Here is a 19,075-nt window from a genome sequence, read left to right as displayed (position 1 = left end):
ATTTGTTAACAACTTTGTTGATTGCTTCTATAAAACTGATGATGAAGTTAAGCAAGACAGTGACGTTCAGAACTGGATTAAAGAAGTATTTGAGAATGGATTCTTACAAAGAAAGGAGTCAGGTAACCACTTACACAAATACTTCATAACTTCCAACATACACGTTACTAAGAAGAACCTGCACATACAGTGTATTTCCTGTTGGGAAAAATTAATAGGTTCATAGGAAAATACTATGGATGGTGCAATGGTGCAGCAATTAATGTTGTCACCTCACAGCAAGAGGGTCTCTGGTCCGATTCTCACCTGAGGTGCCTTTTGTATGAAGTCTGATTGTCCTCCCTTCATTCATATGGTTTTCCTCCAGGTGCTCTGGTTTCTTTCCACATTTAAAAGACTTGTCTGAAGTGTTTCTCCCTGGGCCTCCACTTAAAATGGGCTCTGTCCTGTTTGAACTTTGCCAGTCAACAAATGTTAAATAAATAAATAAATAAATGCTAGGCTAGGTTCCCTTGTAGGTCATTTTAAGCCTAGCCAGTTTCCCCTTTTTGCCTGAATTAACCTTTCCCATTTAGGCAGTAAAAGTTTTTTCCCATCCCATGGTTGATAATCATATATTACCACTAATAAGAATAACTGGGATCATATCATAGATCATTTATGGGGAATAAAGCATTTAGGAGCTGCCTCTGTCCATCAGTAGTACAGGAGGCAGTCCTGGGGTAAATCTTCTTTTTCCCATCCATAGATCCAAGTTGTGCTTGAATATGGACAGAGGGGAGCTTTGTTTTTTTGTGGGTGGAAAGTCTGTTCCAGAGAAGCTATATCTTATGTGAAATACACTTGTTTCTCTAAGACATTATGTTGATGTTGCCAAACAGGTTTAGATTCCCAGACCAAGTATCTGTGATGCCATTTGACTTCCTGATGTGCAGTAAATCTATCACTATTGGGTCAGAGAATGCTTTGTATGTCAGACACAGGTCACCTCTTAGCAGTCTGTAGGATACCAAGTATAGTGACGGGGCTTTGAGTTGGCCCATGTAGGACATCTTGTTTAAGCCTTGTATTATTTTAGTAAAGTATCTCTGTGGGCATTCTGGTTGCTGCATATGTCTGGACAGATACATGTCAAAGGGGCATTATATTCAATGACTGGCCTAATAATGGCTGAATAAATGAGGGGGAGGGCAATGACATCTCAAGATCTAGACACAATGCCTTTGTTTATAAGCTGTGCAATATAGAAGGGTTTTCTTAGAACAATGGATACATGTTGACCAAATGTTAGGTCACTGTCCACATAAGCTCCCAAATACTGAAAAATTGGGTCAATTCTTAGAAACATACTGTCAATTAATATTGTTACTATTGTTACTATTTTTCAAGCACCTGGCTGTTCATTAAGTCAGGCTGTCAAATATCATTATGGTTATTACGAAGTGCCATCTTACCATAGTTATAATGAAGTACTGTTTCTGAAGTGCTATTTCAGTAAACCTACAACATATCAAATATCATTATGTTTATTACTAAATGCCATCTTACCATAGTTATAATGAAGTACTGTTTCTGAAGTACTCATTCAGTCAACCTACAAAATATCAAATATCATTATGGTTATTACTAAATGCCATCTTACCATAGTTATAATGAAGTATTGTTTCTGAACTACTATTTCTGTAAACCTATAAAATATCAAATATCATTATGGTTATTAACAAGTGCCATCTTACCATAGTTATAATGAAGTAATGTTTCTGAAGTACTATTTCAGTAAACCTACAAAATATCAAATATCATTATGGTTATTACTAAATGCCATCTTACCATAGTTATAATGAAGTACTGTTACTGAAGTACTATTTCAGTAAACCTACAAAATATCAAATATCATTATGGTTATTACTAAGTGCCATCTTACCATAGTTATAATGAAGTACTGTTTCTGAAGTACTATTTCAGTAAACCTACAAAATATCAAATATCATTATGGTTATCACTAAGTGCATCTTACCATAGTTATAATGAAGTACTGTTTTGAAGTATTATTGCTGTAAACCTACAAAATATTAAATATCATTATGGTTATTACTAAGTGCCATCTTACCATAGTTATAATGAAGTACTGTTTCTGAAGTACTATTTCTGTAAACCTACAAAATATCAAATATCATTATGGTTATTACTAAGTGCCATCTTACCATAGTTATAATGAAGTACTGTTTCTGAAGTACTATTTCTGTAAACCTACAAAATATCAAATATCATTATGGTTATTACTAAGTGCCATCTTACCATAGTTATAATGAAGTACTGTTTCTGAAGTTCTATTTCAGTAAACCTACAAAATATCAAATATCATTATGGTTATTACTAAGTGCCATCTTACCATAGTTATAATGAAGTACTGTTTCTGAAGTACTATTTCAGTAAACCTACAAAATATCAAATATCATTATGGTTATTACTAAGTGCCATCTTACCATAGTTATAATGAAGTACTGTTTCTGAAGTACTATTATTATAAACCTACAGAATATCAAATATCATTATGGTTATTACTAAATGCCATCTTTCCATAGTTATAATGAAGTACTGTTTCTGAAGTACTATTTCTGTAAACCTATAAAATATCAAATATCATTATGGTTATTAACAAGTGCCATCTTACCATAGTTATAGTGAAGTCATGTTTCTGAAGTACTATTTCAGTAAACCTACAAAATATCAAATATCATTATGGTTATTAACAAGTGCCATCTTACCATAGTTATAATGAAGTACTGTTTCTGAAGTACTATTTCAGTAAACCTACAAAATATCAAATATCATTATGGTTATTACTAAGTGCCATCTTACCATAGTTATAATGAAGTACTGTTTCTGAAGTACTATTTCTATAAACCTTCAAAATATCAAAGATCATTATGGTTATTACTAAGTGCCATCTTACCATAGTTATAATGAAGTACTGTTACTGAAGTACTATTTCTGTAAACCTACAAAATATCAACTATCATTATGGTTATTACTAAGTGCCATTTTACCATAGTTACAATGAAGTACTGTTTCTGAAGTACTATTTCTATAAAACTACAAAATATCAAATATCATTATGGTTATTACAAAATGCCATCTTACCATAGTTATAATGAAATACTGTTTCTGAAGTACTATTTCAGTAAACCTACAACATATCAACTATCATTAAGGTTATTACTAAGTGCCATCTTACCATAGTTATAATGAAGTACTGTTTCTGAAGTACTATTCCTGTAAACCTACACAATATAAAATGTAAGTATGGTTATTACTAAGTGCCATCTTACCATAGTCACAATGAAGTACTGTTTCTAAGTACTCATTCAGTAAACCTACAAAATATCAACTATCATTATGGTTATTACTAAGTGCCATCTTACCATAGTCACAATTAAGTACTGTTTCTAAAGTACTATTTCTATAAACCTACAAAATATTTTTACGTCTTTGAGATTGCATGACATGCTCACATCAGCTAAGATCTATATAATTTCACAACATATAATGCATTCTAATGTTCGACAGTAGGGGGTTATAATAAATACATGATGTTACTTTCACTGGATTAAACATTGTAAAGGGTGCTGGGACTCTGGTCTTTGGGCCAGCTGGGGGCTGCCTGTGGGTGGGTGACCCGAGTGTGATGGCTGCAACAGTGAAAATACTCAAACATCTACATTTATGGTAAGTAACACAACTGTTATTTTGTGCGTGCCCCTACAAGGTTGCATAACCATGGAGTTGGTTTATTTAGAGGTGCAGGAGGGCGTGCCTCTGTGCATAAACACTTGGCATGTCTGTGTAATTTTACTTTTTTGCAATTCAATGAATTCAGGATAGAACAGGTAATTAGTGGACCACATTAATGAGCAAAGAAAACTTTGCCTTACTCAAAGTAAAGCAGTTGAGCTCCATGGACTGGGGATCCCTTAAAGTGGCATATCTCATTTAAAGACATTTGCAGCCCGTCATTGTTGGAATCAGAATGCGAGAGTAAAGGAAGGCAATATTCCAAGGTCAGTGGTAGACGACATTTCCCAGGGGTTGGGTAGTCTTAATTTGAGAAACAAGGGGGTCTCTGGCAGGCTGTGAACACAAATGAATAATCTCTCCTACACTTTATAATTGTGTGATATAAGGGACATAGTAGGATGAGGGCTCTCACCAAGATGATTAAAACATGGAACATTTCAAGGCACTCTCCAAAAAGTAAGTGACCCAATTAGTTTGGAGGAACCAGGTTTCCACTCATATTTATGCCAAAGACCTGTTTTTAATTGAGTTCAAGATGCAAAGATAGTTAGAAGATGAAGCTAGATGGTACTTAAGGTTAGAGTTCATACAATAGCAGATTAAGTATACCCTGGGCCTTGGGCTGTTTTTCAACCCCACCCCCCCACCCCATATACATTTTTAGGACCATGCATACCTTTTTACTGTTGAAATTTGTGATGTATGCAGACTACTTCTTAGAGTTTAAACATTAACTGTTTTTATAAACATTTCCTTTAAAGATCTATGGCATTTTTAAGCTCTGCTGCCTTAGTATTTTAGCTGTTTTACTCTTCCTTTGTTATTAATATGAAATGTTAATCCATGGTATGACTTCTATCTTGTTATTGTCAGCCCATGACTGAAGTTGTTTTCAGTCAGTTTATTTAGGGTACTCAAAGTGGACAGCCACTGTATTTGACAGTGAAAACTAGACCCACAAGGGCAGATATTTATCCCCTTCTCTCTTATTATCACCTTAATGGCCATTACTTAATCTGTGCCTGTAGTCAAAGTAAACTTTATTGTCATACAGATCAACACAGAGGAAAAAGTGCGTGCCACTGCACGAAATTTCAAGAATCAGGCTCATACCATAAGAATTATAGTTTATAGGAGGAAGATTAATAATAATTTAAAAATACTAAAAATAGAAATCAAAATAAGATACTAAAAATAAATACAAAAAAAGATAAAAAATTGAAAGTTTTTACAGCAGAAACAAGAATAATACAACAACAGAAATATAAGAAATAGAAATATAAGGATATATAACAAACAGTACTATAAAGAAAGAGGCACACATAAAAAAAAAACAAAAAAACATACAGTTTACAGTTTTCATAGTGCAGATAGAGACATGTAAATTTAGATATGTAGAGAGTTATGTAAATAACAATTACATATTCCACATAAATAATGTTTGTTTACCCATTTAGCTGGTTAGGCTATGGGTTTGTTGTTCAGCAGCCTGATAGCATGTGGGAAGAAGCTGCATATGTTGTATCTATTTGATACATCCTGTAAGTCCATAGCTTAGTACCAAGGTTGTAGCACAGTGGTGGCAACTGACATTCCTGATTCAACCTTGTTGGAATTTAACCATCCCCATTTATTTATCTATTTGCATTTTATGTGAGATACTTAATGACGTTTACTAGCAACTCACCAGTCTGAAACTCTGTATTAAAGTACCACCCTTCATTATGTTGTCTGTATAGGTCATATCAATAGGTCTGGATTATATTAAACAATGAATCTTTGTCTCATACCAGACCTTCAAAGTTTAGCTGTTAAACATTTTCCTATTACTTTAAGCCTGTTATGTGCAACTCTTTCTCTTGAATTGGAAAAATAATTATCATGCGTCTAGAAATACATTTTTTTCATTTTTTTCATTCATTTCTTTGCCCATTCTGGAAGCTACGGATACCAAATAACCAAACATAACACATAACATCCCATATCTGCTAGACACCAACCACACTGTGACAAAAACTCACTTTGTCTTCTTTTTAAATTCAACCTTATTTCACAAAATGTTCTATATGAACTCCTCATTAAAGGCCTTAACTTATCTTTTGCTTTCCACCTCTTCTTTTAAAATTTCTCAGGAAGTCTAGAATCTTTATATGGGATCCCCTTGGCCTCACAATCAATCTCTCTGTCTCTCTCTCTCTCTGTCTAGTAGAATGGCATATAACAAATGCAAATGTACTTGTCTCATTGCACTCCATGAAACCCAGAAATCCTGCTTTGGTAGATTACTACTGCTCTATTGCAATGTCCTACCTATAGCACAAACCATTGAGCAAATTATTTTCCTTCAGGCATTGTCCTCTATATAGGAGAGGTAAACATTATCTCTTAGGCAATATGATCTTCATCCTAGCTTTAGTCATTACTCCCATCCTCTTAGCACAAATCTGAACAAACCTAGTAATAATCAAGGCACAAAGGCCCAAAACTGGGACAGCTTTTAAATATTGCTCTTATAAACTTAGAAAGTTGTTAGAATAAAATATGTTGTTTTACCTTGCATTTACTGAAGGATATGACATTTGAATCTCAAACATCTGCCATTATTTGGTGATTTCAATCCTCACTAATTTGCCAGAAAGCCTCACATTTTATGAGGAACAGACAAAAGATATGATGCAAAAATCTAGACATTCTATGAAAATCTGGACAATTGAGATGTATGGTTTTACTATCTTAACCAGTTTTCTCCAAACTGCTAGAGCTATATTTTGTAAATTTGTTAAGGGACTTCTTAATGGTTCCAGCTTTGTAGATCTTAGAATGGGTTATAATTCATAGGTCATTCCTTTCTTTCTTATAAAATACATTGATTACCACATTCTGCTTTGGAAGTAATTGCCAATCTTGATTAGAAAAGTACTTCAGAATAGACCACTTCTAGTCAAAGTTTATTTATTTATTGACATATCAATCAATCAATAAATATATTTTAGTCTAATTTTCAAATGTCCTTACAAGCTGACTTCAACATGATTGTTCTTCATGTATAATATTATAGTCATCTCTTCCAAAGCTACACCATTTCCATTTGGAAAATCACAGTAACTAATTAACTGTCTTCTTCAAGCACTGATCTCCTGAACAACCGTATAGAACATTCCAGTTCATCTACTCATCTAAATATCTAGAACTGTTACATGATCCAAGCCAAATATTTCATCATTATACAGAAATCATTACATCTAAGGTACTCACCTAAAGCTCTCATACAGGATCAGGAGTCCTCACTCCAGATGCTAGCTACTAAATTGCTAAACTTTTCTCATCTCTAAACTGCAGCATTGATTCGTATTACCTTAACAAACTCCATAAACAACAACCTCCTCAGAAAATATGTAAGTACATTTGATGATTTGTTAACTTTGCATATTCTGGAACACGACTGCTTTCTATTCCTCCCCAGTAAAATTTTTCATAAAATTTTACTAATAGGTCATGATTTCTTTCCCACCTCTGTCTGTAAACTACTACATTTAAATGTTTGGCCTGCCCATGTTCAATGCTTTACTGTTACTAATGACCCCCCATGGAACACATTTAGCAATGCCATCTCCCTGAAAAGGTCACCCTTCATCTTAAATTGCCCTGAGAAGACATTGCATCAACTGGCTTCAATTCTATATAATTCAGTCTTTCCTAAACTACAAAATAATACCAGCATTGCTTCCTTGGACTAGTTCCTACAAAACATTACTTTCACACCCTTCAGTGTGACTGGCTTGATAACCACCTATATCAGCACTTACTGAACAGACAATGCAGTTTTAGTACCATTAAATAATCTAGTTTATACTAGAAATATTTCCTACTTTACATATATGTAAACAATTTACCATATATGCATTGTTTATGTGGCTTTAACTCTTCAATGTGTAAATCCTGACTATTTGTATATATGAAAATCTACCATCTGAACAACTTTCACAGTGTATTTTACATTTTATGCATTTGTTTGATTGCCGTTCTAGCTCAGATCGTGGCTGTAATGGATTATTTGTCCAGTCCACCAACCCAGTTATCAAATGTTAAACATACAAATGAACAAATAAATAAATGGTTAAACATAAATGCTCGAGTTTTTAATATGGTTCACATAGTGATTACTCTCACCCTGTATCAGGTATTTTGTACCCCTATATAATTTATGTATTTGTTTATCTTGTTTAGAGGACTGGTAGAAGACCCCCTCAGCCTCTGCTGAGCCTTAAGGCAAAACAAAATACAGTGAACAACAAAGAGCCTGAATAACAACACACAATAAGTATGAAAGAGAATGAGTAAAGTAACACTTAAAACACAAAAATAGTAAAAACATAAACAATCGTAAACAACAACAATGTATCATACTCTATATATATATATATATATATATATATATATATATATATATATATATATATATATATATATATATATATATATATATATATATATATATATATATATATATATATATATATATATATATATATATATATATATATATATATATGGGTCTACCTGACAACACCGATGCACTACAACACCAACAACGAAATCACCAACACCACATAACTGAAAGTTCACAAACATGAAACCTCACATGCCCGACAAACCACAATCCCGACAATCAACAAACAAAACAAATCCCCTGTCCAAAAAGCACACACACAACACACGCACACCAAAATCCTAACAAACCCACACTAAACCTTACATACACAACTATCCATAACCTTAACCCAAACCCTAACCCTAAGGTCCGTCACTATCGCACACTCACCTAACCCGCACCCTAACTCAACCCGCCCCTAACCCTAAAGACTGTCACTATCGCACACTCACCTAACCCGCACCCTAACCCTAACTCACTTAACCCGTCCCTAACCCTAAAGACTGTCACTATCGCACATTCACCTAACCCGCACCCTAACCCTAACTCACTTAACCTGCCCCTAACCCTAAAGACTGTCACTATCACACACTCACCTAACCCGCGCCCTAACCCTAACTCAATTAACCCACCCCCTATCCCTAGAGTCCATCAATATCACACACTTAACTTACTTGCACCCTAACCCTAACATCCGTCACTACCGCATACTTACACAGCCTTTTCACATGTCTGTGTTCTCAGCATCAGGGTTTTCATCCATCAGTCATCTCAGTTTTCGATCTTCTGGTGTCGGTGTTCTCATCGTCGGTGTTGTCAGCTTTCGGCGTTGTCAGGTAGACCCATATATATATATATATATATATATATATATATATATATATATATATATATGCACACACACAAAATGTTGCTGATGAATTCATGCATATAAAAGGCAGATATTATTTGCTGTGCATAATTGTAACTAGAGGAAGTGTTTCTTAGCCATTTTCCTTGAAATGAGAGCATTTATATTCCTTAAATAGCTCTGCACTGGGCCACAGAGCCAATAAGCATGGTGAATTTGTATTCATTACCAGGATTACCAGACAAATTGCTCCACTAAGAATGTCCATGCTCCGGCATTCACAGAATCAGTAAACAGCTATCAGTCTATCAGTCCTTCCTCTGTCCTGGCCTGGTGAGCTTTCCCATGTTGCAGTAATACAGTAATGTTGGCCTTATTTCCATAAACACACCCTGTGTAATGATTATGTGTCATGGAAAACCAATAGGAAGCTTTTTATTCAAAGGGCATATACTTAATGGAATGGAATGACAAATATGCTTCTGGAAAATAAGTGACATAGCCTTCCTGATAAAGCTCATATGTAAACAAATATGACTTGCTGACCCTATTTGAATACACACCCATAGTAGGAAATGAAAGTGAACATTATCTCAGACACTATTGTATTGGTTTTCTGTTTGTGCAACTTTATTGTATTTTACCCGACAAAGAACTAGATGTAAGTCATGATAACATTTCTCACTTTCAATATACATTCGTAGGTTGGAATTCAGGAAGACTTAACAAAAGAGGGTTGAAGCCTTAACAAGATCATTTCCCCATGCAGTAAGCCTTTCTGATTTTTGGACTTCCCTACCACTGTTTTCCCCCTAGTGGAGGCTTCAGTAGGGAAGGTGTTCTCACATGCAGCGCTTCATGATAATGCAGCATTCAAGGGGAGTGGCTAATGCTAATTAGCCATGTTTTTTTTTTCCCAGAAATGACAATAGCTCCTAATTTACCATGCATAGTGATTAAAAGAATTGCTAGTCATGTGCAGTTTCATTGCTTTAGGTGATTGATTAATTTCTATCACGTCAAGCAAGACATGTGAGTGGGGATTGTTAGTGTGTGTGTTGTGTGTGTTGTGTGTGTGTGTTGGTGTGTGTGCGTGTGTGCGTGTGTGCGTGTGTGTGAGTGTGTGTGAGAGTAGGGGGGAAACATTCTACATGGGTTTCTAGGAAGAACATCACCACCATAAAGTTGAAACGTGTAAGTGTTGTCTACCATTCAGAGACATGCTAATTAGTCGATAATGACTTCTATCTCTACTGTACCTTTCAGAAAGATTCTAATGAGTCAGTAATAAGTTCTATCTCTACTGTACCTTTCAGAGATATGCTAATGAGTCGATAATGAGATGTTCTTCATCTCACATTGCTGCAGTCATAACCTGTGGGTAGTCCGATGTCCTCGGTCGGCCCGAATACCAAAGTGTTAGGCTGGCGTCGGTCATGGTCGCTTAGATCTGACGTCAGTACGCCGTGGTACTAAAGCACATGACCGACGTCATATCCTCAGTCTTTTTTGCCGCATGGTCCGAAGCAGAAGCAGCATTTGCAAGTGCCGTTCGGTGTTCTGAAATTTTTGAATTCTGAGTTTCAGACCGAAAACCTAGTTGGGCTAAGTACCCCGTTGGGGAATATTTTTGTTTTTTCTTGCCTCAGTTAAATCCGGATGTCAGAAAAAGTGAATAATTGTATTTATTGTGGGAAACAGATACCTCATAGGGATTACCACTCTCTCTGTATTCCTTGCTTGGGGCCTGAGCACGACGTAGTCGGGTGTCGTTTTTGTGCTAGATTTAATAAGCGCACCATTAAACGTAGGTTAGATTGTGCTAGGCTTGTCTTCGGTAAGCGGTGTAATTACAATATGCCGTCGGATCCTCCGCCCGCTACCGCTAAGAAGCGTAAGGATAAATCGCTTAAGTCCAAGCAGGATGAGTCGTCCATTCCGGACGCCAGTTCTTTAGACGCTATGGTGGAATCTGTAGAACCAGCCGAGGTTTCAGCTGAGTCTCAAGGGGAGCCTTTAGTTTTGCAAGATGTGGCCTCTCAGGAGTTGGGTCAGGCTGAGGGGGCCTCTCAGGTTGCTGTACTCCCTTCTTCACATAGGGTGGTTAGGCCTTCTCCTTCTGTCTCTAAGGTACCTTCCAAGGCCAGGCCTGGTTTGTCTGCCTCTGCCGTCAGTCCTAGTTCTGTAGGTTCTGTACCTAAAAAATACATGCTTAAAATGGCAGAAGATTTGATTACCTTGATCAGAGGTTCTATGCCCCCTCCAGATAAGAGGCCTAGGGTGGAGCCAGAGGTGGAAGGATTGGAGCATTCTTCAGATTACTCAGAGTCTTCGGCTGAAGACATTCAGGATTTTCCCCCTTATTCTGATTCTGACGCAGAGGATTCTACTCCTTCTGCTTCCCCTCTAGAGGATTTTTCTTTTTCAGAAACCCTGCATTCCATGAGGGAGCATTTTAAATGGGAAGGTCAGGATTTCTCAGATTCCCGTAAGAGGCTTAGGGAATTCTTGTTTTTACCGCAGCATAGGCCCTTGGCTATACCTCCTGTTTTGGATGTTGTTCAGGATGTTTTCTCTGAGGCGTCCCTTAATCCAGACTCTTTGCCTCCTGCCCCGGTTAAGCCAGACAGGTATTACAGAGTGCCAGAGGCGCATAAATATTTGTATAAGAGCCCAAGGGCTGACCCAGAAACTATTAGCCAGGGACCTAAGGGTGTCAGGGCTTCTGTTGTAAAAAACCCAGTTCCTATAGATAAGGATTCTAGAGCCTTGGACAGGTGGGGTAAAAAAGTGTATACCTCTTCCACTCTTGCTATGAGGGCTTTGAATTGTCAGTTTCATATGCTGAAGTACCAGAATTTTCTACTTACTCAGTTAAAATCTAAGGTAGATGCTTTAGCAGAGGGCATTGAGTGTAAGGAATTACAGGACTTGGTTCATGCCTCTGATCAGGTGGGTAGGCATTCTTTGCAGTGTGGTTTTGATGCTTTACAGGCTTCTTCCAGGGTGGCTGCCACTGGGTCAGTTATTCGTAGGCACGCCTGGCTTAAGGATCAGAACTTGTCAGAGCATGTTAAAGCTCGAATTTTGTATGCTCCCCTTCAGTCTGAAGTTTTGTTTGGTTCTCCTGTGGAGTCAGTCCTGAAGAAAATGGAAGACAAAGCTAAGTCTATGCAGAGCGTTAAGGATTTTTTACAGGTGCAGCCCCCTAAGTTTAGCAGAAATTGGCCTACTAAGGGATGGGCTTACCCTTCTTCTGATTTACAGTCTAGGGGCAGATCTAGACGTGGTAGGGGCAGAGCGCAGACACAGGGTTCTTTCAGGCCTAGGACGTGGAGTTCCCCTGCACAGTCTACAAGTGAGGGCAGGGGTCAGTCCTTTCGTAAGCAGACCCAATGACCTGCATCTTCAGCTGCCCGATCCTTCCTGTCTGGCAGCTCCTCTGGGAGGAAAGTTGGCTCTTTTCAGACAAAATTGGATTTTAGTCACCCAGGACAAATGGGTGTTGGACATTATAAACCGAGGCTACAAGTTTTATTTCCACACATTGCCTCCTTTCAAAGGCATGCCAGACGTTCCTCCTCAGCAAAGGTGGAGGCTCACAAGCAGATTTCTTTACTTCTTCACATGGGGGCTATCCAGCAGGTCCCTCCGTCAGAAGTGGGCCTAGGATTTTATTCTCGTCTGTTTCTTGTACCAAAGAAAGGAAACACTTGGAGGCCAATTCTGGATTTGTCTATTCTCAACACATACCTGGACATTCCAAAATTCAAAATGTTGACTTTGCAACAACTTCTGCCTCTGCTAGGCAAAGATCACTGGATGGTAACTCTGGATCTCAAAGAGGCTTATCTTCATGTTCCTATCAGGCCCAGTTGCAGGAGATTCCTGCATTTTCGGGCTGGGACTTTACATTATCAGTTCTCTGCATTGCCCTCTGGCTTATCTACTGCGCCCAGGGTGTTCACAAAGGTCCTGGCTCCGGTGATAGCCTTCTTAAGGTTAAGAGGAATACAAATTTATCCTTATTTGGACGATTGCCTGATTCTGGATCAAGACAAAGACAAGTTACTTCACCATCTACAGTATGTTATGGCAGTGCTAAGGTGCCTAGGGTATTCTGTGAACGAAATAAAGTCCAGTCTAGTACCCTCTCAGGACATGTGCTTTCTGGGTGTGAGACTGAATACATCCTCTCAGATGGCATTTTTGACCCCGGACAAACAAAGAAACCTTTCCCTTTACTTTCACCAATTGTCTCTACGGTCCAGGCTGACTGCAAGGACAGTCCTTCAAGCCTTGGGGTTCATGGCATCTTGTATTCTGGTGCTTCCCAATGCCAAACTGCATATGAGGAAGTTACAATGGTATCTCAAAAGTGTATGGACGCAACACTGCCACGATTTGGACACTGTCATTCAAATAATACCTTGCATTCAAAAGGAATTTTTGTGGTGGGCTCAGGAATGTCACCTAAACAAGGGACTCTCTGTGACCCGACCAGAGGCGAGTCAGATCTTAACGACAGATGCCTCAGACAAGGCTTGGGGAGCACACCTCAATGGAAAATGGGTTCAAGACACGTGGCCTGCCAGACTTCAACATTTGCATATCAACATGAAGGAGATGTTAGCAGTCCAATTTGCATTGATGGCCTTCAAGGATCTACTTCACCCAGGACAAGTGTTGATTCAAACAGACAACACAACTGTCATGTGGTACATCAACAAGCAAGGGGGAACTCATTCGTACCCTCTTTGCAGACAAGCTATGATTTTATGGGAGACTGCTCTCAGTTTGCACCTCACTCTTCAGGCAAGGTTTCTGCCAGGAGCACAGAACTCCTTAGCGGATGTTTTGAGCAGACAGATGGTGGATCCCCACGAGTGGAAATTGGATCCTCAGGTATTTCGACAGTTGACAGTGATTTGGGGAGCTCCAGACATAGATCTGTTCGCTTCTCCACTAAATTTCCAGCTGCCAAAGTTTTGCACAAAGCTGTTTCATCCAAAAGCTTGGAAAGTGGATGCTCTATCATTCAGTTGGAGCAATCTTCATGTCTATGCCTTTCCTCCTCTGCCTCTCCTTCCCAAGGTGCTCTTGAAGATCAGACAGGACAAGCCTTCAATGATTCTAATAGCTCCAGATTGGCCACGTCAGCACTGGTACCCTCTGCTGAGGAGTTTAGTATGGGAGCCTCCTTGGCCTTTGCCACCAGTTCCACACCTTTTGTCCCAGGCAGGCAATCACTTACTCAATATCAGGATACAGTCCCTGCATCTGACAGCCTGGCATATTCTGTTCTAGACCCTGGAGGGTTGCAGCTTCCTCAACAAGTTTTGAATGTTATTTTGGAGGCCAGACGGCCTAGTACAAGGAAGGTTTATGCTGATAAATGGAGGAGATTTTTTCTTTGGAGCAAAGCAAAAAGCTTTGATGTTTCAGTACCTAATTTGAGTGTTTCACTTCAGTATCTGACAGAATTACTAGACAAAGGTTTGTCTTTCTCCTCTGTTAAAGTTCATGCTGCAGCCATTTCTGCTCACTATGACTGTGCTCCACCATTATTTTCTCATCCTTTGTTTAAGCAATTTCTTAGAGGGGCAAAGAACATAAGACCCCCACGTAGAGCTCCTACTCCTTCCTGGGATCTCAATTTTGTGTTGGAAAAACTCACTTTACCTCCTTTTGAACCTGCAGCTACATCTGAGTTGAAGTTTTTGTCTTGGAAGACTGCTTTTTGTTGGCCAGTACGTCTGCTAGAAGGGTATCTGAATTACAGGCTCTAATGGCAGTTGAACCCTTCCTGATTTTTCATAAGGATAGGGTATCCCTGCGTACTAACCCTACTTTTATGCCTAAGGTTGTTTCTAATGTGGCCTTGAACCAATCTATTCATTTGCCTACATTTTATGCTGATCCCCAAAATAAAGGGGAGAAAATTTTGCACTCTTTGGATATTCACAGGCAGTTGCGTTATTATTTGAGCAGAACTAAAGGGTTCAGACAGTCTCAACAGTTGTTTATTTCTTTTGCTTTGGGTTCTCAGGGGAAACCTGTTTCTAAGCAAACTATTTCTAAGTGGATTGGCCATTGTATTGCTTTTTGTTATTCTCATCATGGTAAGGAGGTTCCGGCTGGAATCAGGCCTCATTCCACTAGGGCTACTGCCACTTCTACTGCTTTTTTAAGGGGTGTAGCTACTAAAGATATTCTGGAAGCAGCTACTTGGAGTTCAGTGCACACTTTTTCTAAACATTATCATCTCCCTCTTTACTCCAAGTCTAGGGCTGGATTTGCTACTGCAGTTTTACAAGGTATGTTAGCAGCTCCCAATGCTTTCTGATTTTACCAACCTCCCTTTCCCTTTGCTTTGGGATTCTACCCACAGGTTATGACTGCAACAATGTGAGATGAAGAACATAGTACAGTTTTGTACCTACCATAAATGTAGATGTTCGAAGATCCACATTGCTGCCGTCCAATTTACCCTCCCTCCTTCCCCACTGTAGTTTGGGGTGGTTGTGTGGTTGGGGTTGTAAATACTGTTTGTACATGGGTGGTTGGATGTTTTTTCTGTTTTTTGGCTATGGCCTTTCTTTTTAGGGCCTTCTGACATCTGGGGCAAGAAAAGACTGAGGATATGACGTCGGTCATGCGCTTTAGTACCACGGCGTACTGACGTCAGATCTAAGCGACCATGACCGACGCCAGCCTAACACTTTGGTATTCGGGCCGACCGAGGACAGCGGACTACCCACAGGTTATGACTGCAGCAATGTGGATCTTCGAACATCTACATTTATGGTAGGTACAAAACTGTACTTTCTATCTCTACTGTACCTTTCAGAGACATGCTAATGAGTCGATAATGAGTTCTATCTCTACTGTACCTTTCAGAGACATGCTAATGAGTCGATAATGAGTTGTATCTCTACTGTACCATTCAGAGACTGGATGTCTCACAAGCTATTAATGGCTCGATAATGAGTTCTATCTCTACTGTACCATTCAGAGACATGCTAATGAGTCGATAGTGAGTTCTATCTCTACTGTACCTTTCAGAGACATGCTAATGAATCGATAATGAGTTCTATCTCTACTGTACCAATCAGAGACATGTTAATGAATCGATAATGAGTTCTATCTCTACTGTACCATTCAGAGACATGCTAATGAGTCAATAATGAGTTCTATCTCTACTGTACCTTTCAGAGACATGCTAATGAGTCGATAATGAGTTCTATCTCTACTGTACAATTCAGAGATATGCTAATGAGTCAATAATGAGTTATATCTCTACTGTACCATTCAGAGACATGTTAATGAATCGATAATGAGTTCTATCTCTAGTGTACCATTCAGAGACATGCTAATGAGTCAATAATGAGTTCTATCTCTACTGTACCATTCAGAGACATGCTAATGAGTCAATAATGAGTTCTATCTCTACTGTACCATTCAGAGACATGCTAATGAGTCAATAATGAGTTCTATCTCTACTGTACCATTCAGAGACATGTTAATGAATCGATAATGAGTTCTATCTCTGCTGTACAATTCAGAGATATGCTAATGAGTCAATAATGAGTTATATCTCTACTGTACCATTCAGAGACATGCTAATAAATCAATAATGAGTTCTGTCTCTACTGTACCAATCAGAGACATGTTAATGAATTGATAATGAGTTCTATCTCTACTGTACCATTCAGAGACATGCTAATGATTCAATAATGAGTTCTATCTCTACTGTACCATTCAGAGACATGCTAATGAGTCAATAATGAGTTCTATCTCTACTGTACTATTCAGAGACATGCTAATGAGTCAATAATGAGTTCGATCTCTATTGTACCATTCAGAGACATGCTAATGAGTCGATAATGAGTTCTAGCTCTACTGCACTATTCAGAGACATGCTAATGAGTTGATAATGACTTCTACCTCACTGCAACTGTAGCTGCCTCTGAATCACAATTTGTCACCACCATACTTGACCTACCCGTGGTAGGCAATTACTATCTAACATGAGTCTTTTTCTGAACCCTAGGGATAGTGTATCACTTTCACAGAAGTTTTGTTTTTACGAGCCTCCTAGTTATGAAATAGCTCACAACAGGATGTCACATACAGAAATTATGCCATTAAATTATCCAAGTCCCATATGGCTACATTTTGCCTATTTATATTAATTTTGTTAGCATTATTTTCACAGAAATAAAAAAAGCATTTAATGTAGCAGACTGCAAAACATGCAACATAATTTAGTACAAATATTTGCTTATCATGAGACAAACACTAGAGCCAAATATGAATAAAAACAACTTTATTTCATAAATTTGAAAGAACTAGCAGCTTGGCATATTGGCCTATAGATTAAACCATGGTTAATACAGACACTAAGTTTATAACAATACCAAATCTGCTATTAACCCACAGAAAAAAATAAGTGTAGGACGAGGGGCCAGGAAATTCCAGTTAGAACATACATTAAAATTCCTATTAAATGTGTGTGACTGACTTCACTAATCATACTATTGGGATACAAAGAAAGTAAAAATAAAACTTGTTTCTTATTTATAAAATACTAGAAATGCACAACAATAAATCTTTATTTCTAGATTCATACATAACATAAACATCTCAGCTATTCAAAATTACAATTACATTTATAGAAGAAATGCACAACAAAAGTAGTTATTGCAGCATTTTTAAGGTCTCCTAGATGTTCAAAATCTGTAGTCTATCCATTTTAGTAGACTGTTTCATATAATATTTTTCACACAGACACTGCAAAACACAAATAACACCAGACTTGTAACATCACTGATGTGCACTAACAAAACATGTGTTGCCCTTTATATTATGAATGGTGTTGTTGTCCTTGTATGGACAAATGCTGCATTACTTAAGGACAGTACTATGAATGTGTGAGGGATCATTAGTATGAAGCATGGCCAGGTGGATAAGTCTATTCATAAGATATAGAGAATTTTGTAAGAAATTGATGGATTAGTAGGTAAACCTTTAACAAAAATTATATCATTTAATAAAGAATGTCAATTCCTTCTTAATAATCTAGTAATACTTTCTCTAAATAGAACATATCTGATTATAAAATATATCCCTTATTTAGGAATACCTTCCTTATTCCTGAAGATCACAAGATGCCTCTACATTTATGCTTATGTGGTATAACAACTCTCAAAAACACAGATACAAGTTCTTCTGAGTACCCTGTGTCACCTAATGTCAGCAGCAACTGTGTTTATAACAGTATTTTGGGTACAGAATCTGCAGGGTGAAGGAACTCACTGTATGGTGGGGGTTGTCTATGATGACCACAATGTGCACTTGCGGCTAAAAGAAAAGTATTAGCAGTTGTAGATTTCCTTGTGTAAGTAAAATAAATGTGAACGTTGTTATGATTAATTCAATCAAAAATTGATAAAATATTGAACAGGTCATTTCACAAAAAATGCAGGTGATTTGTGTAGGGTTTGTAGAACAAAATTGCAAGCTAAAAATAACCCTACAAATAAGCCATTTGTTGCTCTGAATACCTTATAAAAAGATTAATATAACTGGGAGCAAATTTTGCAGTCTCAGTACATACTACACACCTAAATGAGCTTTGCAGTTGTTGCATAAACACATAAATGTGTTCACTTTTTATGGAACAATTCATATACATAACAAAAACAAAAAACAAATGTACACATTTATTTTATGGGGTGGGGAATCAGAACTCCCCAAACTCATGCAATGGGGGTTACAGTCTCTGTCTGCCAACTTATTATATTCTGCTGTATGGTCATGACTTCTTTGGAGGAAGTAACCTTTCAACTTTTTTGCAGTGACCTTCCTCACCAAATCTTCCTTCCTGAAAACAATTTGTGCCTCTGTTGCTGGAAAAGCCAGGGATGGAGGGGTGAAAGGAGCAGCATTTTGTCAGCTTGCTCATTCCAGGAGGGAAGTTTGGAGCTTGTGTC

The 19,075-nt window shown here is 37.8% G+C and overlaps 1 protein-coding gene across 1 annotated transcript in view; it reads left to right on the top strand.

Moving 5' to 3' along the window:
* LOC122803963 (polyunsaturated fatty acid lipoxygenase ALOX15B-like) overlaps nucleotides 1-19,075 on the top strand; it is a 782,621-nt gene that overhangs the window by 533,483 nt on the left and 230,063 nt on the right. The window contains exon 8 of the mRNA XM_044073640.1: nucleotides 1-122. Coding sequence (XP_043929575.1) covers nucleotides 1-122 — 122 coding nt within the window. The remainder of the gene's footprint in view (nucleotides 123-19,075) is intronic.

This window comes from Protopterus annectens, chromosome 6.part0 (assembly GCF_019279795.1).
Source record: "Protopterus annectens isolate FY-2018-M chromosome 6.part0, PAN1.0, whole genome shotgun sequence".
NCBI classification, from domain to species: domain Eukaryota; kingdom Metazoa; phylum Chordata; order Ceratodontiformes; family Protopteridae; genus Protopterus; species Protopterus annectens.
Note: the sequence above shows the minus strand (reverse complement) of the source record. Positions and strands in the feature narration are given on the sequence as shown.